The following is a 27245-nucleotide window of genomic DNA, read 5'->3' as shown; positions in this document are numbered from 1 at the left end:
AAGCCATGATTGAATCTGCTTCCACCGCACTCTTAGGCTGTGTATTCCAGATCCTAACCACTTGCTGCACAAAAGCATTTATCCTCATGTTGCATTTGGTTCTTTTGCCTTTCACTTTAAATCAGTGTCCTTGCTGTTCTCGACCCTGCTGCCAGTTTCAGTTGGAACAGTTTCTCCATATCTACTCTGTCCAGACCCCTCATGATTTTGGACATCTTTATTAAATCTCCTCTCAACCTTCACTTCTCTAAGGAGAACAATCCCAGCTTCTCCAAACTATCCATGTAATGGAAGTCCCTCATCCATGGAACCATTCCCGAAAATCTTTTCTGCACCCTCTCTAATGGCTTCACATCCATCGTAAAGTGTGGTGCCCAGAATTGGACACAGTGTACCAATTGAGGCCAAACCAGAGTTTCATAAAAGTTCACCATAACCTCCGTGCTTTTATACTCTTCTCTTTGCCTCTATTTATAAAGCCCTAGTTCCTGAAATTGGGGTCTTATAGCAAATATGAACCCAATGCAATTTTCAGTTACTAATAGTTGGAGCATGTGCCATGCAAACACTACACATTGATACTTAGTCCTTACTGACATGATCAGCAGTCCTTCATAAGACCTTTGCATTAATGCTCCACCTAACCTCTTAAAAATCCCATCTGCTGCCAGCCGCTCCATGTTCCACCCTCCCCTTTAGGCTTTACTTCCAGCTCAACTTCACATGGGAGCTCCCGGATTTCCCATATTTCCCTCCCCCCTCATCCCCCCCCCCAACTTGGCAATCTGCCATGTCAGCAGTCAGAGTGTTGGCAGCTTGCTGAGATTATTCAAATGAGGTCTCCATCGCAGAAGCATAAGATGTAGGGGATACATTAAACAGAACCCTGCACACTGTCCGACAGGTTCTCAGGGACAAGATACAGGCTACTTTCCTTCAAGGCTTTCAGAACCTGATAACTACTTTAGATCTGCCACTCTGCAGTGGACACACAAATCCTGGACCCAGAAGAATGATAACACATGGCATTTGCATAAGGTTACCATTTCTCAAGAGAGACAGTGCAAACCAAGCACCTTGCCTAACCCCTCAGAGCTCAACATTAGATCACACTTACGGATGGAATCAGGGGAGGGACCCAGGTACAAGCAGCGGAGGGTTGAGTCAACAGTCCCTTCTAGGACCAAGATGCCATGAGAGGGGGGGCCAACTCAGTCACCTGAGGCATTTGCCAATAATAGCAACCATCTACCACTCATGATGCTGGTTGCACGTACAAGAAGCAGTAGAATGAAGTAGCAGTAGGAGAAAGAAAAGCACGTTTAAATAGCCAGGGGACATATGGATGCATAGAAAGAATAGGTTGGCTAATGATTATTTATCACATTGTTTTAATAGAAGAAAAGGAACACTAATTTTTTGCTCAACTGTTCATGGAGCTCATTAAGATTGGAAGAATTTAATGGAGGCAAAGCACGCTGAGGTACGATGCGATTCTGCAATGTGGATGACGGTTAAAGAGTTGAACATGACCTGAAGGCACATGGAAAATAGAACAATGCCAATGGTGATAAGGGGAAACATCTAAACAGAAGAGAATAATTAAATGCTTAGCTGCTTTCGGATCTTCTTTACAAATGGTACTGAGAAATCCGCCAGGTAACAGTCTTCATGGGGCTCCATTCCATTCTCCCCACAAGCTTCTGAGGCCACCTCTCCAGGAATCGCTGATAACTGGGCTTTTTTGGATGCCAAAGTTGTGCAGGGCTGAGTAAACTACAACATGACATACGTTCAGGAGAGCCTTGCAGAGATGATCTTTCCAGGTAATGAAAGCACTCACCCAAGGCCTCTCTCATTCTCTCTGAAAACTCCATTGGAGCACGTGCTTTGCTGTAATGCTCATGGAGGAATCATTATGCCTGAAAGCAATGGGTTCACATAATCACCAATAAACAATCCATTCACTTAACTCTTTCCCTCAAACAGATCAGGGAGACTGGAATTCCTGAGGATGAAGGCTTCATGACAATCTCCAGTAAATTTGGCATTAACATAGAGAATTATGGGGGCTGGTTATACATGATCTGAACATTCAGTGAGTTGAAGCTGCTCCTATTCAGAAGGTTCAGTGGATTTAATGTAAGAGTTTGCAATGCTATGTAGGTGCCATCTACTGCACCCTGAACTTTGGAAGTACTAGTAATTGGGTAGTTCTATAACAATATTCTTGCTATCATGTCAAATTGCATGCATTCTCCAGCTCTATTGAAAATATTAGTTTTTGATGTGTGCATGCTCTGACAGATCCCTGGTTGATATTATACAGATTCCACTTGGTTGCTTGAAAGGAGCCAATGGCATAGAAATTGTGCGTAGTGATAAGTTTTACAGTCACAGGCACAGCTGCTCAGCAGATGATGTTGGTTACAGTCTTCACTGAAAAAGCTGGCACAGCTCTCCTATAGCTTTTTTTAAAAAAAAACTTTTACTTCCAAACATAACGTTCCTCACTGCTACCTTCAAAAGATTATCAAGATCTGAAAACTCTTTGTGAGAGTGCAACAACTTATGTGGTGCATCCTCCTCAAAAACTGTTTCACCTTCCCTTCATAATGCTGACTCAGAATATTTTACTTTTACTTTTGCTGGGGACAAGCAATTCTTGCCACCTCAGGAGCCCTCAGGCTGTCAGGGTAAGATCAGTTCTGTACAGGTGCGCTGCAAAACGGAAAACTACCCCAAACAATCTTTTCAAATACACCAATCACTGTTCAAAACTTCTCAAGACTACAAGCTCCAAGTTTCTACTAACATCAGCAAATGTGGGCAACAGAAGCACCTCATATACTCCATTCCAACTTAACCTTAGTGTACGTGTTTCTGGCCCATGCACAACATTCATTTGCATATATTAAGTGGGATCCAGGAAATATTGGCTCACATATCAAAAGGAGGCCCCAGGCCCAAATAGAAACAGCTATTATATAGGACAGAGATCTAATGAAACAGGATCTACCACAATTTGCAGACTTTGCAAAGTAGAAATTCCATGCCAGCATTAATAAAATGCTGGTAAAGGTGTGGAAACTTAAGACAAATGTAAACAAAATCTTGCCATGTCAGTCCAAATCTACTATACTGTTTTACTACTTTTTTCCAGGTGTTAATTGTTTTCATGAGTACTTATGAAATAAACATATATACTGCAGAATCATACAGCAATAAAATATATCCCTGAATACCATATAAAAGTGGATTTAAGTCTACATTATATCCAGCTTCCATAGAATGTAGTTGCACTTTTCTCAGTCAGTATTGGATAAAAATTGCTAGTTAGAATGAAAGTAAGTTAAAGGGTGTACAACAAAGACCAGACAGGACTGTACAGTACTAATAATACAGTTATTCTCTTCACGCACCTGTGCAAACTTTGCCGTCTCCCTGGTAGCCGGGTGCACATTTGCAGATGTGTTCATGTTCATTTATTGGGAAACACTGTGCTCTTGCATCACAAGTATGCCTTCCATCCTGACATGGATTTACAGTATCAGGCCCAGAGTTAACTGCAGAAAGAACAGGAGAAATACATGAAGAACTGTATTTTAAAGAAGGGTCTGTATATTGAGGAAATACCGTAGCTTCAATTATGGAAGACCAGTCATATGATGATCCAAGGACAGGTGAGTGACTTAATTAGCTTTAACTATTATCAGTAGTTTACCATTAATTTATATACCAAGGAAATAATTCACATCCATAATTAGCCTGAACGCTGGTACTAAACACAGATAGTAGACTATGGTTTGTCAACAGTGCTAAATGAACAAAGACAAAGCAAAAATTATGTTATATTTTACTTCATCATATTCTCATAGAACCATAGAAAAGTTACAGCACAGAAGGAGGCCATTCGGCCCATCTTGTCCATGCCAGCCTCAGGGCACCCAGGTGCCCTTTCTAATCCCACCTTCCTGCACCCGGCCCATAGCCCTGCAGCTTACAGCACTTACGGTGCAGATCCAGGTACTTTTTAAAAGAGTTTAAAGTTTCTGCCTCTACCACCAACTTGGACAGCGAATTCCAGACGCCCACTACCCACTGCGTAAAAAAGTTCTTCCTCATGTCCCCCCTACACCTTCTGCCACTTATCTTGAATCTATGTCCCCTGGTTCTAGAATTCTCCAATAAAGGGAAACAATTTTATCCTGTCCACTCTATCTATTCCCCTCATAATTTTGTACACCTCAATCAAGTCACCTCTCAGCCTTCTTAGTTCTAAGGAAAATAACCCCAACCGCTCCAATCTCTCCTCATAGCTACACTTTTCTAACCCTGGCAACATTCTTGTAAACCTCCTCTACACTCTCTCCAGAGCTATTATGTCCTTCCTGCAATGTGGTGACCAGAATTGCACACAATGCTCCAGTTGTGGCCTCACCAGTGTTTTATACAATTCCAACATTACATCCTTACTTTTATATTCTATACCTCTGCCTATGAAGGAGAGCATCCCATATGCCTTCTTTACAACCTAGTCTACATGAACTGCTGCCTTCAGGGACCTGTGTACTTGTACGCCAAGATCTCTCACTTCATCTACCCCTCTTAGTATATTCCCATTTATTTTGTAATCCCTGTAACTGTTTGACCTCCCTAAATGTGTGACCTCACACTTCTCTATGTTAAAATCCATCTGCTGCTTTACCGCCCACTCCACCAACCCACCCATGATATGCCACAGAACTTTACAACCAGCGGATTACCCTTAAAATGCTTTCATTCCTGTTATGTGAACAAACAGGACAACCAATTTGTTACCCAGCAAAGTTTTACAAACACCAGATGTAAGAGTGACCAAAGGCAGAATTTTCCAGTTGGCGTGCAGGGGTGGGCCTGACGTGCCAGCGCATAAATTGACGCATGATGACATCGGACGTGCGTCCCAAAGTCATCGCGTGCCATCACAATATTACATTCAGCAGGTGTGCACCGGAGTCGGCTGCGCTCCCACCGAAATATAAACGGCCTATTAAGAAATTAATTGAAGCACTTGTGAGTGCTGCCAATTCAACCTTAAGGTTGACGGGCAGGCGAAAAGCCCAAACAGCCTTCATGTTTTTCAGGAAACCTCATCCATGAGCGGGATGAGGTTTCCTGAAGCTTTTATTAAATAAATAAATTTTGATAAATATAAAAACATCTCCCCACTCATGTGACACAGTCACGTAAGGGGACATGTTCAAATATATTTTTAAATTATTTCTTTAATTATTTTAATATCCATTTAACCTCCTTGAGGCCGCTCCGTGCCTCAAGGAGATTGCTGCGTTCTTTCACACGCATGCGTGAAAGAGCGCTGGCCCTGACTCTCTCTCCTACGCCCACCTGCATAGATAGCGCTAAGTGCTACCGGCCCACCCATGTAAAATGGTGGCATGGAGCCGATCACGGGCGGCAATTGGCTTTGCGCCTGTCTCCGCCTAGCCCGCCCGCCATAGGAAAAATCCTGCACCAGATATTGTGCTGTTGATGGCCTTAGGTAAAGAGCAAGGGGTGGGTTTTCTTCCCTCCAACCCTCCAGGATTGGCCTGGAGTCTCCAGGAATTGAAGTGCAATCCTCGAGAAATATCATAGAGACATTAATAAAGATTGTTTTTTTCCATTTTCTTTGAACATTCGCTTTACCAGACGTATATCGAAAATGAGGAAAAAAAGCTGTTTGCCTGACAGTCAAGCATCATCCAATTGGGTAGTAATTGGGTAATAAGTCTTTTAGATTTGCAAATGGCGTAGGAAGGCAGTGCGTCACAAGGATGGATGTGTTGGCCACCTAATGGCTGGATCGTGAGGCAAGTCATGTGATGAAACTTCCAGGAATGCGCTTAATCAGATTTGGCAACCTGATCAAGGGATGAAACAGAGTTTACTTAATTACCCATGACAATCAACCTTGCTCCCTCCCCTCTATACAGAGGAGCACTTTATTTCTATAAACCACTAAACTCAACTGTACCTCACCACCACATCTCTCGGCCTTTCCACTGTCTCTGAATTTTCATACTTGAGGGCAGGAATTCCTCCAATTAAATATTAGGAAGACCAAAGTCATTGGATGGGATTTTCCAGTCCCGCCCATCGCAGGACTGGAAATTCCTGCCCAAAGACAGAGGACCTTTGGCTGGCCTGTCAAATTTTCCATCCCGCCCCCAAAGATTCCCAACCATGGGTGGGACTGGAAAATCCTGGCCAAATGCCTTTGGCTCTCACCACAAACACTATTCCCTACTCACTAAGTCCATCTCTCTCCCTGACAACTGTTTGAGGCTGAAGTAGACTGTTTATCATCTTGGGCCAGAATATTTCATTGAGGCAGTGACCATGACTGGATTTAACGGTCGTTGGGCAGTTAAAACCTGAGGTCCTGGTTTCCTCCCCCATGTGTAAGGATATCCCGCCTCCATGAGCTGTTGGCTGGTCAGATGGCTGGCAGCTACCCAGTCTCAGCAGCGCCACTGTGAACAGAGGTCACTACTGACATTACAGTCATTGCCTAAGGATGAACAGAGATGAAGGCCAGATAATGAAGCTAGTGGGGCAGCTGGGGCCAGTCAGGCAGATCCAGGAGAGGGGGCTGGGGCAGCGCTCAGGAGACCAAGGGATGGGGAAACAAGTGGGGGGCAGATATTTCCATGGGTGGGGGGGGGGGTGACTCCACTGGGCACAGAGTATCCAAACAAGAGTGCCCCCTGCTAAGCCCACAGCCAGGCCACCAGAGTTTACCTAGCAGCCTCGCAATGTGGCATAGGCACCCCCACTGCAGGTAAAATAGCAGCAGTGGTAAGACAAGACCCTTAAGTCACCATTAATTAGCCATTTAAGGGCCTCAAATGACCCAGGGGCAGCAGGCACCCATCATCTATCCTGCCAAAAGGTGCAATACCATTGGAGGTGGGTAGATGATGGCACAGGGTACCCCTCACATCCCAACATCCCACCTGATTTTATACCTCCTGCTGCCTGCCAGCCCACCTCCAGCGGGGGGGAAGCATAAAATTCCAGCCTTGGTGTTATACTTGACCCAGAGTTGAGCTTCTGATCATATATCCACAGCATCACTGAGACCACCTACTTCCAACTTTGTATAACATTTGTCTGACTCTGAGCCTACCTCAGCTCATCTTCTGATGAAATCCTCATCCCCGCCATGGTACCTCCAGAATAGACTATTTCAATGCACTCCTTGCCACACTCCCACCTTCCACCTCAATAAACTCATCCAAAATTCTGCAGCCCATATCATAACTTGCACATTTCCCTTAACCAACCTGGTATGATGTACCTGCTGCCTGTGTGGATGAGGGCAAAGTTTGCAGAGTGGATCAGCAAATTGACCATGGTGCAGGAGGCCTTTCAACTCAGGGAGGTGAAAAAGAATATTGTTGTGATATGGGAAGATACCGTCCATTGCAATTGCACCTGGGACTTCCAACTGGGTTCAAAGGTTGCGTCGCCTGCCGGGTGCCAGGGTTTAGGACATGTCCTCACAACTAGAGAAGAACTTGGGAGTTGGAGAGAGAGGCTCCAATTGTGGTGGTCCATGTGGGAACCAACACCATAGGCAGAGCTAGAAATGAGGTTGTGCTGAGAGAATTTGATGAGCTAGGGTCAAAATAAAAACACATAACTCATAGGTGACCATTTCTGGATTGTTACCTGAGGCACACACAAATTGGTATAATGATAAACAGATTAGAAGGTTAAACACATGGCTGAAAGAATGTTGTAGGGAGGTAGGAGTTTCAATTCAAGGGACACTGACACTAGTACTGGGGAAAGAGGACCTATTTATTGGGACAGAATCCACTTAAACCTGGCTTACACTAGTGTTATGCTAATGGCAAATTGAATAACTAGAGCAGTTGATTGAGTTTTAAACTAATGGTATGGATGGTGGGGTAGGATTCAGGAAAGGATCAATTCATAATCCGTAAGACAAATATCAAGTCTGTAGAACAGAGCAGTGATTGGGTAAAGATAAGCAGTATGAATCAGGAAGGGACAGAGAGGTTAACAAAGATAATAGGATTTTTGAGATTAAATGTAACATCAGAGAAGAAGAAAAAAAAAGTTAAAGACACGGGGAATAAATTTGTTCACGTGGTGCTGCTTCAAAATGCTGCAACCTAGGCAGCTTGGGGCAGACAGCACCAAGGGATGGTACTTGCAAAAACCCATGTCAACCAAGCAGCTATCAGTGCTATCTGCACTGGGGATTCTACACAGTCTACATAGCGCCAATTTGAAGCAGAGCTACATGAACACATATTTCTCTCATTACATTGGAGTGTGCAAAATATTTACAACAAAATGGATGAATTAATAGTACAGGTCGAGAAGTAAATATTCCATGATACATGGCATTTAGAAGAGATAGGCAAAATGGAAAAGAAGTGATCATAAAGGATGGGACAAAGACAGTAGAGGGAAAGGATAGTAGTTTGGAAAATCAAGATGTAAAATCATTTTGGATGCAACTCAGAAACAGAAGGGGACAGAAACAATTGGTTGGAGTTGTTTATCGACCCCAAACAACAGCTGTAGTGTCAAGCAGAGTATAAATCAGGAAATTGGAGGTGCATGTAACAAAGATGATACAGTAATAATGGGGGACTTTAATCTTCCTATAGATTGGCCAAAAAAGATTGCAGTGGGAGCATTGAGGACGGGTTCATGGAATGCCTTCCAGATAAGTATGTCATGGTACCAAATAGGGAATAAACTATTTTAGATCTAATTTTGCACAATGAGAAAGATTTTGGGAAAGAGTGATCATAACATGCAACAATTTTATAGAGTTTAAGAGTGATTTAGTTCAGCCAAAACTAGAGTCTTAACACTACATAAGTATTAAAGGACAAGTTGGCTAATGCAGATTGGGAAACCAAATTAAAAGGTAAAGCATTAAGAAGATAAACAATAGTAAGCATTTAAATAATTAATTTATAATTCACAATGACTATACATTACTTTATGGAATAAACACCTCTCAGGGAAAATAGTCCAATCATGGTTAACAAAAGATGTTAAAGATAGCATAGCTGTCTATTAAAGGAAATAATGTTGCCAAGAAGAGTGGTAAGCTCTGGCACTGAGAAGATTTTAGAATTCAGCAAAGGATAACCAAGAAACTGATAAAGAAAGAGAAAACAGAATGAGAGTAAACCAGAAGGAGTCATAAAATCAAATTGCAAACCTTCTGTAAGTATGTAAAAAAGGAAAAGAATAGCAAAAGTAAACATGGGTCTTTTAGAAACTGAGACATAAGAAATTATAATGGCAAATAAGGAAATTGCAGAGATATTACTAAGATCACTTTTCTCCTCGGTAACATCGCCTTACTCCAACCTTGCCTCAGTTCATCTGCTACTGAAGCCCTCATTCAAGCCTTTGTTACGTCTAAACTTGACTATTCCACCATTGGTCTTCCACAATCTACCCCACATAACTTGAGCTTATCCAAATCTCTGCTACCTGTGTTCATTCTCGCATCAAGTCCCGTTCGCCCATCAACCCTGTGCTTACAGATCTACATTGCATCCTGGTCAAGCAATGACTCGATTTTAAAATTCTCATCCTTGTTTTCAAATTCCTCATGACCCTGCCACTCTCTATCTCAGCAATCTACTCCAACCCTGCTTGGAGAGAAGGCAGCTAAGAGGAGATTTGATAAAGATGTTCAAAATCATGAGGGGGCTGGACAGTGTAGATAGGGAGAAGCTGTTCCCATTCATAAAAGGATCAAGAACGAGAGGGCACTGATTTACAAAAGAAGCAAATGTGACATGAGAAAAAACTTTTTCACACAACGAGTCATTCAGGTCTGGAACGCACTGCCTTGAAGTGTAGTGGAGGCAGGTTCAATTGAAGCATTCATGAGGACATTATATGATTATTTGAATAGAAACAATGTGTAGAGGTGTAGGGAAAAGGCAGGGCAAAGGCACTAGGTCATAATGGTCATTTGGAAAGCCATTGCAGACACGATGGGTCAAATGGCCTCCTTCTGTGCTGCTAAAATTTTGTGATTCTATAATATCTGTGCTCACCTAACTCTAGCCTCTGGAGACCGAAACTGTATACAGTATTCCAGGTATACACAGTATTCTAGATTTTTAATTGATCAACCATTGCTCCACCATTGTTGGCCATGGAAGAAAGATAGGAAGAAAGGAAAAGGAGGAGGAGTGGCTCTGTTAATAAAGGATGAGATCAATGCAATAGTGAGAAATGATCTTGGTTCGCAAGATCAAGATGTAGAATCAGTTTTGGGGAAAATAAGAAATAACAAAGGAAAGAAGTCATGGTGAGAATAGTCTAGAGGCCCTGTAACAGTAGCAATACTGTAGAACAGAATGTAGATCAAGAAATAATGCAATTCTGCAATAATCCATGGCAAACCAAATTAGCAAAGGATGCAACGGGGATGAGTGCATAGAATGTATTTGGAACAATTTCTTAGAACAATGCATTCTGGAACCAATCAGTAAACAGGTTATTTTAGGCTTGGTATTGTGTAATGAGGCAGGAATAATTAATGATCTCATAGCAAAGGACTCTCAAGGCAAAAGTGATCATAGCATGATAGAATTTCACACTCAATTTGACAGTCAGAAACTTGGCCCTGAAACTAGTGTCTTAAATTTAAACAAAGGCAATTGCAAAGGTATGAAGGCAGAGTTGACTATGGTAGACTAAGAAAATAGGTTTAAAGGTAAGACAGTAGGGAAGCAGTGGCACGCACTTAAGGAAATATTTCATAACTGTGAACAAAAATATATTACATTGAGAAAGAAAGACTCTGAGAACGATGCACAAGGAAGGCAAATGGTATGTTGGCCTTTATTGCAAGAGGATTTGAGTACAGGAGTAAAGATGTCTTGCTGCATTTGTATGGAGCCTTGGTGAGACTGCACCTGGAGAACCATATAGTTTTGGTCTCCTTATCTAAGGAAGAATATACTTGCCATAGAGAGATTACAACAAATGAATCACCAGCCTGATTACTGAGATGGCAAGATTGTCCTATGAGGAGAGATTGAAGAGACTGGGCCTGTATTCTCTAAAGTTTAGAAGAATGAGAGATGAATTCATTGAAAAATCCAAAATTCTTGTAAGGCTTGACAGGGTAGATGCAAGAAGGATGTTACCCCTGGCTGTGGGGTCTAGGAACAGGGGACATAGTCTCAGATTAAAATGTAGGCCATTTAGGGCTGAGATGAGGAGGAATTTCTTCACTCAGATGGTGGTAAATCTTTGGAATTCGCTACCCCAGATGTCTGCAGAGGCTCAATGATTGAGTATGTTCAAGACAGAGGCAGTTTTAAAATGCTGAGGAAAAACTACCTAATGCTGTGAAAAAGAAATGATGTTCCTACAACCCTATAGAAGTGTCAATCAGACAGGACCATTATAGTGTCAGTAACAAAAGCTTTACTCACTTTATACCTCTTAACCTTGTCCAAATACATAAGACTCATTGACAAAAGAGATCATAGAAAGAATAGCCCTCGTAAAGATGTCCATCACGCAATGTAAATACTCCACTTCAGTTTGTCCAAACAGACCCCCGCTGAGCTAATGCATTTGTCAGTTTTGGAGCTCAACCAAACATTCATAAGGAGCCCAGGTATAGAACCAGATGTCTGGCCATCTGTTTCTGTTGATATAGTTCCCTGTTTCTTAAAAGAAGTGGCTACAGAGATAGTGGGTGCACTGGTTTTAATCTTCCAAAATTCTGGGATGGTCCCAGCAGATTGGAAAGCCTCAAACGTAACACCTCTTTTCATGAAAGCAGGAAACTATAGGCCAGTGAGCCTAGCATCTGTTATTGGATATATGCTGGAATCCATTATTAAGGACGTAATAGCAGGATATTTAGAAAATCGTAATATAATCAGACAGAGTCAACATGGTTTTATGAAAGGGAAATTATGTTCGACTAATCTGTTATAGTTTTCTGAGGTTGCAATTAGCAGGGTAGATAAGGGGAATCAATGGATGTAGTGTATTTGGATTTTCAGAAAGTATTTAATCAGGTGCCATGCAAGAGGTTGATACAGAAAATTAGGATTCATGGAATTAGAAGTCATATGTTGTCATGAATTAAGGTTTGGTTAACCGACAGAAAACAGAGAGTAAGAATAAATGGGTCAATTTCAGGTTGGCAGGCTGTACCTAATGGTGCAGCATAAGGAGTAGTACTTGGCCCTCAACTATTTACAATTTATATCAAAGACTTAGATGGGGGGACGGAGTGTAATGTAGCCAAGTTTTTTTCTTATTTATTCTTTCATGGGATATGGTCATCACTTGTAAGGCCAGCATTTGTTGCCCGTGCCTAATTGTCCTTGAACTGGGTGCTTGCTGGGCCATTTCAGAAGGCAGTTAAGACTCAAACACATTACTGTGGACCTGGAATGATTCATTGGGCAGGCCAGGTAGGAATGGCAGATTTCTTCCCCTGAAGGACATTTCTGAGTAGGTTTCAATGATAGTTTTCAATTCCAGATTTTATTAATTGAATTTAAAATTCTACCAGCTGCCATCGTGGGATTTGAACTCACATTCCCAAAACATTAGCCTGGGTCTATTGATTACTAATCAAGTGACATGACCACTACACTACCCTCGCCCTCTGATGATAAATGTTTAGGTGGGAAAGTAATATTTGAGGAGGATGCAGGAGCCACAAAGTAATATAGACAGGTTATGTGAGTGTTATGAAGTTATTCACTTTGGTAGGAGAAATACAACAGAAAGAAAAGGAAGACTTGCATTTATATAGCACCTTTTATGACCAATGAGCATGCCAAAGCATCTTATAGCCACTGAAATACTTTAGAAGTGTAATCACTGTTATAACGTAGGAAATGTTGCAGCCAATTTGCACACAGCAAGCTCCCAAAAACATCAGTGTGATAATGATCAGATACTCTGCTTTTGCGATGTTGATCAGGCAGAATAGTTTAAATAGCAAGAGACTGAGAAATGTTTCTTCCCAGAGGGACCTGAGTGTTCTTGCACATGAAACACAGAACGTTAACATGCAGGTACAGCAAACAATTAGGAAATAAAAGAAGTACATTAGCCTTTATTGCAAAGGGGTTGGAGTACTAGAGTAAAAAAGACTTCTTGCAACTATATTGGACTTCAGTGAGACCACACCTGGAATCCTGCATACAGTTTTGGTCTCTTTGCCTGAGGAAAGATATAACTTAGAGGGAATCCAAAGAATGTTCACCGGGCTGATTCCTGCGATGAGCGAATTGTCCTATGGGGACGGATTGAGTAGATTAGGCCTATATTTCCTAGAGTTTAGAATGAGTGGTGATCACATTGAAACAGAGGGCAGAATTTTACATTTCCCCCACCGGTGGGTTTACATACAGGTGGGGCGGGGGCATAAAATGCCTCAGATGGCCTTCCCACTGGCCTCCCATTTGCCTCAACCTCTCCACAATTTTACAGTGAGATGGGCAAGGTCTAGGCCAGCTTGCCCACTCTTGCCCAGTTGAGGGCAATTAATGACCATTAAAGGGTTGTTTCCTGCCCAGACACAATTTTCAGGCTGATAGAAAGAGTTCAGCGGCATGAGGGAAGCCAAGAGAGTGACCCCGCTCAGGTCTCGGGTGGGAAGGGGGGGTCACCTCTGTCAATGGCCTCCTTTGAACATTGGGCATCCCCCACCTCCCCACAAAGTCTGTGTGCTCCCACCCTTCCCAGGCCTCTCCATCAACAACTCCCCTGCCCACCACTCCCCGTGGGCTTCACCTCATCTCCTTGCCCTGAGACCCCCACACTTACCTGATCCTGGATTCCTGGGACTTAGACTCTGGGGACTGCTTGTAATCCCAGTCCTGCCCACTACAGCTTGTGGTGATGCTGAGACTAGAAAGCTGATAGCCAATCAGATTGGCCTACAGCTCTCTGAGGCAGGACTTCCTCCTGAGAAATCCCATCTGCAGCCAATTAATGTTCCTTGGAGGGGCAGCGTGTATTGGCAGAGACTTTTCGGGTGACGGGTAGGTAAAGCCCACTATCCTAAAAATCTTGGCCAAAGAAAACTTTTAAAGGGACTTGACAGGGTAGTAGGGTTGCCAACTCTGGCTGGGCATAGTCTGGGAGATGTCAACAGAACTAGCGTCACAGAATCCTGGTGGCCTGGCGAGAGTGGTTGAGCCCATCCGGGGTGGGGGAACAAAAGCCTAAAGACCCAGGCTGCACATAAATGAACAAAAGTACTTTGATATTCTATCCTTGTTTAGAATTGGCTTGTTCAGGCACTGCTGTGCCCGGGCAGCTATTGGAACCACGATCAGGTGGCAGCCCTTTAAAGTAGTCACTGCTGAATCCTCACCCACTTCCAGGCTCAGACCCTGTTCCCTCCGCTTGCCCCAACACACCCACTTCCTGGGGCTCTTGAAGGACAATAGCAAACACACACCTGACACTGATCAGCAACCGCCTCGGGTTCTGTTCCCCATCTGATGGGGGCCCTAGCCTGCTCCCTCCTGACAGTTACATTAGTATCAGAATCAGCCCTGTAACATTTGCTGCACACGCTCCACCTCTGGGACCATGGTCTTGTGCCCCGGGCCCTCTTCCTAAGAAGCACTGATTCTCCCTGCCTGCTCACACCGCACTCACCTCACAGGCTAGCGGCAGCTGCTGAGCAGCCCTCCGAGTCCCCTACTGAGCAAAACAGTACCCAGAGATACAACAGTCACCATTCTATTACTCATGTGTGCTCTTCTCTAAAAGTACACATGAGAGCTTCACCTTTAACCTTCTTGGCAGGGAAAAACAGGCAGCGACGTTTATGGGCACAGTACGCGTGCATGGCCCACATCAGTACCAGTTTACTGCAAATTAATTTATTTGTTGGTTTGCTTTCAATAATCAACGGGAGATTAATGTCCATTCCTGGAGATCCCTCCGGCCATTCCAGGAGGGTTGGCAACCCTATAGGATAGAGGCAAGGGGGCATTTTCCCTGGCTAGGAATCTAAAACTAGCAGGTCACAATGGCTGCCTACTTAAGACTGAGATGAGGAGAAATTTCTTCACTCACAAGGTTGTGAACCTTTGGAATTCTCTATTCTAGGGAGCTGTCGATGCACAGTTAATAGGCGTATTCAAAACAAGAGATCGGCAGATTTTTGGATGCAACGAGAATCAAGGAATATGAGAATAGCACAGGAACGTGGAGTTGATGTGGCATGTCACTCCATATCTTATTGTTTGACAAAGTAAGCTCGAAATGGAGAATGGCCTAATCCCGCTCCCATTTCTTACATTCTTACCGAGTTCCATTCACCATTTATCCCTGTACTTGCTGACCTAGATGGGCTCCTAGCTGAGCAATGCCTCAATTTTAAAAGTTTCATCCTTGCTTTCTAATCCCTCTATGACCTTGCCCCTCTCAATCTCTTTAACCTTCTCTAGCCTCACCACTCTCTTAAGAAATCTACACTCCTCCAAATCTGGCCTTTTGCTCATTCTCAATTTCACCTCACTAATGTCCTTTAGGGAAGGAAATCTGCCGTCTTTACCTGGTCTGGCCTACATGTGACTCCAAATCCACAGCAATGTAGTTGACTCTTCAATGCCCTCCTAACAAGGTCAATTAGGGATGGGCAATAAATGTTGGCCTAGCCAGCTACGCCCACATCTCATGAACAAATTTTAAAAATGCTCCACCATTGGTAGCCATATCTTCAGCTGCTAAGGCTCTAAGCTTCTGGGATTCCCTCCCTAAACCTCTCCACCTCTCTTAAGGAGAAGCTCCTTAAAAATTAGCTCTTTGATAAAGTTCTTGGTCATTTGTCCAAATATTCTCTGAGGAGGCTTGATGTTCAATTTTGTTTCATAACGCTGCTGTGAAGCAACTTGGGACATTTCACTTCATTTAAAGGCACTATATAAATGCATGTTATTGTAAACTGATTCACTTACTTTATGCCACCTTCTTGTACATTTTCCTACTTGGATTATTCTCAGTTTCAAATTTAAACAATGATTTGAACAATGACAAACCATTATTAGGAAGAGAATTGCGCTTCGGATGAGGGTTGAAGGAATATTCAGAATTCGCGGAAGCAGAGAGGATGGGGTCACAAAGCAGACGGACATAAAAATAAAGTGGGCATTAACATTCATGTGGGCATTAACATACAGGATTTCTAAATGACAAAATGTTAATTTAAATCTTTCTGCTCATTAAAATCTAGTTTTAATACAGCAGAAAGTTTTCAGTTGTAGCCTGTGTTCAGGGCTGCTGCAGCCATTGGACGGACTAGGTGGTCGCCGAGGGTGGCAAGATTTGGGAGGTGGCACACTGGTACTGGCACTATGGCAAAAAGCCGGACTGAAACTAGAGGGAGCTTTAAAATGATATAAGCAACTTTCCATGATTGTCCAGGGCACTCACGGGAAGTTGCTCATATCATTTTAAAGCTCCATGGACATAAAGCTTTAAACCAACCTAAAGCAACTTTGCTGGGAAAGTTTAAAAAATACTCAGGGGGCAGCACTTCCTAAGCCAGCGATGGAACAACCCCAGTTACTGAAACACAGTCGATTCCAGCAGTGCTCTCAGCTCCGAGGTCAGACTCCAGGAATTTTCTCACTCTCTCTGCTCTGAGATCAGCCTCCAGGAATGTTCTCACCCTCTCTGCTCCAGGATCAGGATGGGATCAGGCTCCAAGCATGTTCTCACCATTTCTGCTCTGGGATCAGATTGGGATCAGACTCCAGGACTGTTATCATCCCTTCTGCTCTGGGAACAGAAGTTTAGACCGAAAAAGTGAACAGCAGCAGCTAGGGGTTCGTTTTCTCGGATTCTCAGCAAATTATCGCACCAATAATTTAACTCTTATTTATATTTAACACAACTGCTCACAACTTACATAGGAGTGGTGATTAAATTAAAAACTACCTGAATCTGAAGTTGAAACCTCGCTGTAATTGCACAGTGAATTGATCAGCATATGAGAGCAGCCACCTGAGACTGAAGGTTATATTGAAAATCTCTGAGACACTGAATGTTGTGCATTTCCAGCGCTTTCAAAATTGTGCATAAATGTCAGTTCTAAAATTAGTATTTGTAAGCTCAGTACTGATTTTTACCAGCTGTCCATTGATTTGAATAATTTTGATTTCAGTTTTTAAATATGAAAGAAAGCAACAGGCACTGTGAGTACGAGTTGCCCTGATGCGAGTGCAGGACCCTTTAGGGGAGGCAGGGTTTTTCCAATTTAGCACCTCGACACAGCCTGATTGAGGAGGTGAGTCCAATTCTAAGGTCTTGTTTAAATTTTCACCATTATTCATTCTGGAAGGTGCAACCTTTTATTTAGGAGTAAAATTGTTTTAGAGAAAACATTTCTAAAGGTTGCTTGCAGTTATTAAATTCCAGCAACTTTTTTTTTTGCCAATTTTCTATTTGCAAAGTCCAGAATAAAGGTTTCCCTTCCTAATGTCTAATTGGAGCTTCAAAAATCCTAGATATCAAGAGCTAAAATCAGGGATCACACAGATCCCAGCTTCCAGGCTAATAGAGCAGAGCGATTGCCAAGGGCAATGCCACTGGCTAATCAAAAATGCCAGTTACCTAAGAGTTCCATGTTTTAACCAGTCAGAAAGCTCCTGGGTGATCTTGTGGTGATGTAGGTGTTGAGGTCTCATGAGAGGTGCTGCAGTGGAGCGCGGGAATCAAGTGAGCGGCATCAAGGGAACATGCAGAAGCTGAACAGTGGATGGCTGAGGCCAGTGCGAGCACAGGCCATGGATAATTAATACCCATGAGTTTGAATAATTTTAGCGATTGTGTGAAAATGGGACCATTTTACTGTATTCATTTTTGAAAGTTAATTATGGGGACATGGGTGGGGGGGCCAGGCTGAAGGTTTGCCGAGGATGCCAAATCCTCTTGCACCAACCCTGCCTGTGTTCATATTTGGTGGCATTACCAAATCAAGGCTATTGAAAGGACGTGCCTGCATGTATCATTTCTCAATTGTAGGTTGTCCTGTAATATTTTTACCATCAGGGCCAAGTGAAGGTGGCTAAAGATAAACCATTACTAGAAGTATAACAGAATTGTTATGGTGTAGAAAGAGGCCATTTGGCTCATCGTGTCTGCATCGGCTCTCCGATTGAGCAATTCACCTAATTCCATTTTCCCACCTTCTCCCTGTTAGCTCCTCTGTAACATTCTTCCTTTTCAGGTAACAGTCTAATTCCCTTTTGAGTGCTTGAATTGACCCTGCCTCTACCACAATCTGAGGCAGTGCATTCCAAACGCTAACCACTTGCTGTGTGGAAAAGATTTTCCTCATTTCACTTTTGTTTTACTAATTACTTCAAATCTGTGCCCTTTTGTTCTTGATCCTTTTGCGAGTGGAAACATTTTCTCCCTATCTACTCTGTCCAGTCCCCTCATGATTTTGAATACCTCTATCACATCTCCTCTCAGCCTTCCTTTTTCCAAGGACAACAGTCCTAACTTCTTCAACCTAACTTCATAACTGAAGTTTCTCATCGCTGGAACATAAGAACATAAGATCTAGGAGCAGGAGTAAGCAATTCAGCCCCTCGAGCCTGCCCCACCATTCAATACGATCATGGGCTGATCTCATTTCGGCCTCAACTCCAATTTCCTGCTCTCTCCCCGTAACCTTTCAGCCCGTTACTAATTAAAAATCTGTCTATCTCTTCCTTAAATTTATTCAGCATCCTGGCATCCACTGCACTCCAAGGTAGTGAATTCCACAGATTCACGACCCTTTGAGAAAAGTAATTCCTCCTCAAATCTGATTTAAATCTACCACCCCTTAGCCTAAAACTATGGCCTCTCATTCTAGAATGCTCCACAAGGAGAAACATCCGCTCCGTGTCTACTTTGTCTATCCCCTTTGGCATCTTATATACCTCAATTAGATCTCCTCTCATCCTTCTAAACTCTAGCAAGAATAGGCCTAAACTGCTCGATCTCTCCTCATTCGATTATTTAATTAATTAATTAGGAACCATTCTTGTGACTTTTTTCCTGCATCCTCCCTAATGCCTTCACATCTTTCCTAAAGTCAGGCACCCAGAATTGGACACTGCTTTAACTGAGACTGAACTCATGATTTAAACAAGTTCAACAAAACCTCCTCACTCTTATCTCTATGTCCCTATTAATAAAGCCCAGGAAACTGCTTGCCTTATTAACTGCTCTTTCAATCTATCTTGCCACCTTCAATGATTTGTGCACATAAGCACCAGGTCCCTTTGCTCCTGCACCCTCTTTAGAGTTGTACCTTTTATTTTATGTTGTTGCTCCATGTTCTTCCTACCAAAATGAATCACTTCACATTTAGCTGCATTGAACTTTATCTGCCACTTGTCCACCCATTCCACCAACTTGTCAATGTCATTTTGAAGCTCTATATTCCCTTCCTCACAGTTCACAATGCTTCCAAGTTTCGTATCATCTGCAAACTTTGAAATTGTGCCCTGTACATCAAGATCCAGCTCATTACTATATATCAGGAAAAGCAAGGGTCCCGACACTGACCCCTGGGGAACTCCACCACAAACCTTCCTCCAGCAAGAAAAACATCCGTTAAGCACAACTCTCTGTTTCCTGACACTTAGCTAATTCTGTATCCATGTTACCACTGATCCTTTTATTCCATGAACTATAACTTTGCTCACAGGTCTTTTGTGTGGCACTGTATCAAATGCCTTTGGAAGTCCATGTGCACCAAGTCAACAACATTGCCCTCATCAACTCTCTCTGTTCCTCTTCAATAAAACTCCAACAAGTTAGTTAAATATGATTTTCCCTTAAGAAATCCATGCTGTCTTTCCTTAATTAATCCACATTCGTCTATGTGGCTATTAATTTTGTCCAAAGTTATTATTTCTAGGGCTAGGATTTTTCCTTCATTTGGCGGGCTTGGCGGGGGTGGGCTCGGTGGGGGTGGGCTCAGTGGAGGCAGGCAGGAGCGGTCAGGAAGCCGACCGCCGCCTGCGATCGGGGCCAGAGCGCGATTTTATGCTGGTGGGCCAATTAAAGCTCACCCAGCATAAAACGTGCACAGCAGCGCTCAGCGCTGCCTGGAGGGGGGTGGGTGGGTGGGTGGGTGGGTGGGAGGAGGGCGAGAGCGCAAGTTTGTGCATGCGCGCGGGTGTGCACCGGAAAAGCTCCCTGAGGCACAGAGCTGTCTCAAGGCGATGAAGAGTTTAGACAATTAAAAATAAAGATATTTGAAATGTTAAAAAGACATTCCCCTCATGTGACTCTGTCACATGAGCAGAGGCATGTTAGAAATTAGGATGAAAATTTTCCATTTTTTTTCAAGACGGATCGAAATTTTATCCCTCCCATGGATGAGGTTTTGCAAAAAATGCAAAGGACACTTGGCCTTTTCGCCTGCCCGCCAACCATAGTTTGGATAGACAGTGAAAAATTTAATTCAATTACCTTTTTAATGGCCTTTTAATTGTCAGCGGGTGCGCTGCTGATTCTCACATGCGCCCGCTGACCGAAATATCGTGCGAGTGCGTGATGAGTTCAGGACACTCGCCCGCCGTCAGCACACATCATTTTACGCTTGAGCAGGTCAGGCAGGTGCTCGCCTGCTCAGCAAAAAGTCCTGCCCTAGATATTTCCCACTGAGTGGCCTGTAGTTGCTGGGCTTTTTGAACAAGAGTCTAACGTTTGCAGTTCTCCAGTCCTGCAGGACCACACCTGAGTTGAAGAAAGACTGAAAAATTACAGCCAGTGCCTTTGAAATTTCCACTCTCATTTCCCACAGTATCCTTGGATGCATCGCATCGAGTCCTGGTGCCTTATCAATTTTAAGTACAGATAACTTATCCACTATGACCTTCTCTTCAAGTTTAAACCCTTCTAGTGTCTGATTTACCACCTCTTTTAGCATGGCCTGGGTAGCAACTTCTACCTTGGTAAAGACAGATGCAATTAAGTTTCACTAATATCACAACTATCTGCCTCCATGTGTAAACCCCCTTTCTGGTCCCTAATCTACCCTACTCTTCCTTTTACCATCTTTTTACTATTTATATGCCCATAGAAGACTTTGGGATTCCCTTTTGTGTTAGCAGCCAGTCTCTTTTGCTCCCTCATTGCTTCTCTTATTTACTTCCCCACCTCACTTCTGAACCTTCTATATTCAGCTTGGTTTTCAGTTATATTTTCTACCTGGCATCTGTCATAACCACACTTTTTCTTCTTTAACTTAATTTCTATCTCCTTTGTCATCCAGGTAGCTCTGAATTTGTTTGGCCTACCAGTCCCTTTCAAGGAATATACTTTGTACTCGAATTATCTCTTCTTTGAAGGTAGCCATTGCTCAGCTAACATTTTTCCTGCCAACCTTTGACTCCAATTTATTCAGCCCAGTTCCATTCTTGCCCCATTGAAGTTGGCTTTCTGCCAATTAATGTTTCTTACTCTGGACTTTTCTTTGCCCTTTTCCGTAGTCCACCTAAACCTTATAATACAATGATCACTGTGCCCTAAATGTTCTCCAACTGACACTTGATCCACTTGGCCCACCTCATTCCAAGAATCAGGTCTGGCAATGCCTCCTTTCTCATTGGACTGGAAACATATTGCTGAAGAAATTTTTCCTGAGCACAGTCTAAGAACTCTTGGCCATCTCTTCCTTTTACTCTACAAATTTTCCAATCTATATTTGGATAATTAAAGTCCTCCATTATAAGTGCTCTATAATTTTTGCACCTCTCTATAATTTCCTTGCAAATTTGTTTCTGTACAACTTTCCCACTAGTTGGTAGCCTAAAGACTACACCGAGCAATAAATTGCACCCTTTTTGTTTCTTAGCTCTAGCCAAACAGATTCTGTCCTTGACCCCTCTGAGATATACTCTTTCTCCAGCACTGCAATGCTCTCCTTAATCAATACCGCCACCCCTCCTCCTTTACTTCCTTTCCTGAACATCTTGTACCCACGGATATTTAACTAGTCCTGCCCTTCTTTGAGCCAGGTCTCTGTTATAGCAACAACAACTTATTTCCACACTGCATTCTGCACCTATAGCTCACCAATCTTGTTTACCACACTCTGCATTCACATACATGCACAGTAACCCTGATTTAGCCTCTATTACTTTCTCCTTTACTCCTGCTCCATCTATTAACCTACTATTCCCTACCCTAGTGCTATCCATCTCTTCCAGTATTTCATGTACCTTGGTATTCCTTTCTGATATTATCTCTTGGTTCCCACACCCCTGCCAAGTTAGTTTAAATGAACTAGCTTGGTACAAGTATAAAAGCAAAATAATGCAAATGCTAGAAATTGGAAATAAAACCAAAAATGCTGAAAATACTCTGCAGGTCAGGCAGCATGGTTGATAATCCTTCATCAGAACTAGAACTAGAACTAGAACTAGAATTCATCAGATACCAGGATTAATAGAGGTCTACTTTGGAAGAATTTATATTAATTCTGCCCTTTCAAAGTGTATTCCATCTCATGACAATACATTTGCCATTAAAGTTAAGAGTTCTAGGGAAACCTTGAATAAACAGCTATGGACCATAAAAATTCTTAAGTACATGCCAAGAATTTTCCCATAAGCTTCCCAATCTGGGGAGTTGCATTATACATAACTGTGTAACCTCTGAGATAATAATACAATTGCACCATCAGAGTTGGCATCATCCTTTTACTAGCAACTAAATAATAGGCAGCAGTTTTAAATATGCCCTACAGCAATAAGAGAAGGTTCAATGTTCTGGTCAGTCCTATCATTAAACCCAGCTCAATAAAAGATTTATTGTCTTAAGTTCATTCTTACTTGGAAAGAAATTCTTACCAAAAGCAATTTCAATTCCTAGGAAGGAAATATGTTATAAAAGGAATGACTGTTGCTCAGTAATGGATAAACATATTTTATAGCAATGTACCAAATCCCATTTTCAACACACAATCTTACTAGAAAATAGTCCTGCATATTCTAAATCAGCAAGCTTATGATTTCCTTCTCCATCTCTTACATACTTTATCTCCAACATTGAATACTATGACTTCCTGCCCTCAGGCCTGTGGCCAAGTTATTTACTTGTTCAGAGTAAAAAGAGCTTTGTTAAGATCAGACATATTAAGATACTGTCTCGTTCTTTTTCAATGGCCTCGGTGTAAGGTCATTATTCTTGTCTTGCCCACCTCCTTTATGAATATCTGTTTAATGCTTAATACATGAGTAAGTGCTTCCTATGAAAGCTAGAACAATCAGAAGGCATCATACAGCTGAGAATACATAAGGTACATTGTTCAACGATTAAGTAAACAATGTTCTTCCACCACCAGGTGCTGGCAGGTATTCTTTAACATGCATTTCTAAGACTGACTGCTAACTCCTTGAATTGAAAAGAATGTGGTCAGGGTATTTTTCAAACTGCTAGCTGTACATTTATTATTGCCTATATGCGTCTTATCATTTAAAGCAAACATTGAGAGTTCCATCATCTTATTTTTTCTCCACAAAGCTAATAAAAGAATGTAAAAACAGAGGGAGATTATAATCCAGAAATCATTTACCTCTGGCTGGTCCAATCTGGTTGATCATTGCATATCTAACCACTTGCTCACTTTGATCATATAGCACAAAAATACGGTTAGCGTTAAGTTGTTGAGTGGCTGGAATGGTCCGTGGTGCATGTTCACAGTCATAGTAAGTAATATTCTGTCTCAACTGATATCGAAGTGTCTGTGTCTCACCATTCCTGGATTTAACAGAATATTCCCTGTAGGCTGTAGAAGTCATTGCTGCAAAGGAGAAGTTCAAAAATAAAAGTAACCATCTGTACAATTTTTGTGTTAAAGAAAATTAAAATTGAAAGGTTGGGAATAACAATATGGTTTATACTTCCCAGTGCACCATTTGTAAAATGGGCTCACACAAAGCTATATAGTACGAAATGTTTTTTTTGCATTTACAAAGCTTCAGTCAAGGATGTTATATCACCTGCCCAGCAAATAGCAAGCTAACTATTTAACAGCTGCTTGAATTTCAGAGAAAATTGCAAGAAGCCATGATTTAAAAAAATAATAAACAGAATTTTCACAGCAATGAAAATGATGGAAGTTTAAAAATAAAACAAAAAAGAAACTAAAAGAAGTACACTTAATGATGCTGACATACCAGAACTGGAGCGGTGGTAGAGTTCATCGTATGGCTGGATCTGGACTGTAGCACCTTGTGCAATATTAGGCAACTCACCCTCAATCTCAGTAACAACACTGAGATAATTCTGCGTATCAAGTCCTTGAGCTATTTGCATTATATTTAACTTCTCATTGCCTGGATAGAAGGTGATATCGACATTGCGAATAAATTTAGCACCTGGAAGAGATTTTTAAAATTAGGTTATGCAATGAAAGTAGCCTACTGGCTACATTTTTTTCTTTTGTTACACCTCCTCTTCTAAAACCAATAATTCACATGATAATTAAATGGTCATTCTCTGTGTGTGAGTGTGGGCATTGAGCACTCAACAACAGTGGAGAAAAATCACAGCTGAACTAGGTCACGTGTTCATTTCAGCTGGGGTCACTGGATAATAATCAGGAGCAAGGAACCATGAATAATGCTTTTTTCCCCAGCCTACTCTGGAGGTGATGAGGTTCAACTGTAGCACTGCCATTCTACTCTGAAGTGGTGTATCATGTTTATATTACTAGCATCAGAAAACCATTGGATGATATAAGTTGTGCACAGTGATATTCACAGGCATACAGAGAATTATGAAATAAAAACAGAAAACCCTTGAAACTTAACCACGTGAAAAGTTCACCTCAGCAGGTTAGTCAGCACCTGATAAAGAAAGACAGGTTAACACTTAGAAAGGAATCTCTGTTCTGGCAATGGTCAACTAACTTAACACAGACCAGGAGCGCAATTTTAACTTTACTCAAGTGGATGGGTTTTGAATGAGTTAAAATCAGATTGCAGATATCAAAGTTGAGACACTCTAGCACTGCACCATTGGCGCTTTTATCTGCTAAGCTTCTGTTAAATTTAAATTGTGAACAAATATAGGTAGTAGCTCAAAATTGGTAAGAGAAGCACAGATTATTTTCTTCACTACTGTTTAAAGTTAGGAGGGCTCCAAAATCTTCATTAAAACTGGCTATGTTAAGTCACACAATGTAACTCAATGTTAGTTTGGGTTCAAACTCTGATTAGTGTCTACAACATTGGGCATTTAGTACACTTAAGCACTGATCTTTGCAACTACAATGAAAGAGCACTATAGGGCTTTTTGCTCAGCTGCTTGATGCAGTTTTCAGGTTAGCTTTCACGTTAAAAGGAGTCTGTGGTCAAGAGGACTACTCTTCATTTATCAAACTTCTTATTTACTTTGGATATTGGAAATATAACAAATTTCAATTAAAATTACACAATGGAGACTCACTTACCTGCAATGCTGAAACCATTTTTGAAGCCTGGTTGCTCTACAGCAAACAACCATCCAAAAAGATCTCCAATTATAGAAAGTGATTGCATTGCCCAACCTACTTCCTCAGGAATTTGACTAATAGCTGTAAAGGCTCTCCCATCATTTACAACTACATATGCATGCAGGTCAGCATTCCGAAACTCCACAGGCATTCGACTCGTTCCAACCATTAACTTCCCATTTACTTTTCCATTCACACGCTGTGTAACACCTACAGAGAAATTAATCAAATGGTTATACAAATGTATAAGTGCTAGACAGTTTCTAAGCACAGAGTTAACTTTAAATTGAGCTAGAAACTTTATTTTAAATTGTTTTTAACTACCTTCTGGTAGGCATTCTCTTCCATTGCCATAGTAACCAGAATGGCAATGGCAGCAGAATCCACTTGAGTAATCTGTACAAGAAGCATGCTGGGAACATTGCCCCTGGTTTCTCTCACAGGTTTCTTTTGTATCTGTACTGTAAGTGAAAACTGAAAGACAAGGAATGCCTTAATCAGAATACCCAACATTTTTTTTTCAGATTACAACAAAGAAAATATCAGATCATTTTGTTACCATTTCTTATGAGCCACAGGTAACATTGGCACAAGTTTTACTGAAAATAGCCATTGCTGTTTGCTTTGAAAAACCCTGTACCATTTAGATCCCAGAAAACAAAGGAGAAGGTAAGTTATCAAATCCCTATTTACAATTCCTACAAATACAACCTCCATCTTACAATAATTTTATTTGTACTTTCATTAGTTTTTAATAATTACACTGCTAGATGTCTGGACATAAAATTGTCAAAGCGTATGGTGATTCAGATTCAACAAACAGTACCTTGTGCTAACTAAATCTTGCTACAAATTATCTAAAAACTTTCAGCTCCAGTGCAAAAGTATTTTTCTATTTTTGAATGGTAAACTCTGCTTCAATTGACTATTACAAATTAGAATAGTACAGGCTACAATTTCAAAAGTTAGTTTTTGATCATAATGTATTGATCAAGTAGTATAAATGTATTTGAAATCAACTTTCCAAGCTACTTACCACCAGTACCTAATTCCTCATCTTCTTCCACACTGACAACATGTCTATCATGTGTAACTGATAATGGATTTCTAGGCAAAGGTTCAACTTCTGAGTATTCATCAGTGTGCCTTGGCCCAGTCTCATCCTCAGGATGCCTCTTAAGATATGATGGCAAAGCCCAAGACTCAGGGTATGATGACACAATGCCTGCCTCTGGATAGCCTTCAGGATAGGATGGGATAATGCCTACATCTGGATATGGTGGGTCATCTGGAATACCATCAACACTGTCCTCAGGTTCTGTGGATACAGAGGGTATGTAGTCCAACTCTTCTTCATTATCATCTTCATAATATTGTTTGTAATCTTCAGCCTCAGTGTATTCAGATTCCAATGTATCAGGCACAACTGGACCACTTAAAGTACTGTCCAGTGTTACAATAGAATCCCCTTCTGATGGTGCCCTTCCAATTTTTGCTTGCACTACATTGTTGAAAGAGGAAGTTGCACCAATATGAAAAACCCAAACTCCTCGGATTCCTGAATTGCCCATCCTATAATGGACATAAAATAACGAAATTAGTCTTAAATTTAATACTCAATTTATAAATGGCATTTGTGAGCTTTAATTACCAGTGTTTCAAGCAGATTTTCAGAAAA

The 27245-nt window shown here is 41.7% G+C and overlaps 1 protein-coding gene across 4 annotated transcripts in view; it reads right to left on the bottom strand.

The window, feature by feature from the left end:
- nid2a (nidogen 2a (osteonidogen)) overlaps positions 1-27245 on the bottom strand; it is a 173045-nt gene that overhangs the window by 141179 nt on the left and 4621 nt on the right. For all 4 annotated transcript variants that reach the window (XM_041214945.1, XM_041214949.1, XM_041214948.1 and 1 more), the window contains exons 4-9: positions 26604-27139; positions 25892-26041; positions 25526-25777; positions 24249-24449; positions 23645-23872; positions 3423-3566 (exon numbers count right to left, since the gene is read on the bottom strand). In XM_041214945.1, the coding sequence (XP_041070879.1) occupies positions 3423-3566; positions 23645-23872; positions 24249-24449; positions 25526-25777; positions 25892-26041; positions 26604-27139 (1511 nt within the window). The remainder of the gene's footprint in view (positions 1-3422; positions 3567-23644; positions 23873-24248; positions 24450-25525; positions 25778-25891; positions 26042-26603; positions 27140-27245) is intronic.

Source organism: Carcharodon carcharias, chromosome 20 (assembly GCF_017639515.1).
Source record: "Carcharodon carcharias isolate sCarCar2 chromosome 20, sCarCar2.pri, whole genome shotgun sequence".
In the NCBI taxonomy this organism is placed as follows: domain Eukaryota; kingdom Metazoa; phylum Chordata; class Chondrichthyes; order Lamniformes; family Lamnidae; genus Carcharodon; species Carcharodon carcharias.
This window is presented reverse-complemented; position numbering and strand designations above follow the sequence as displayed.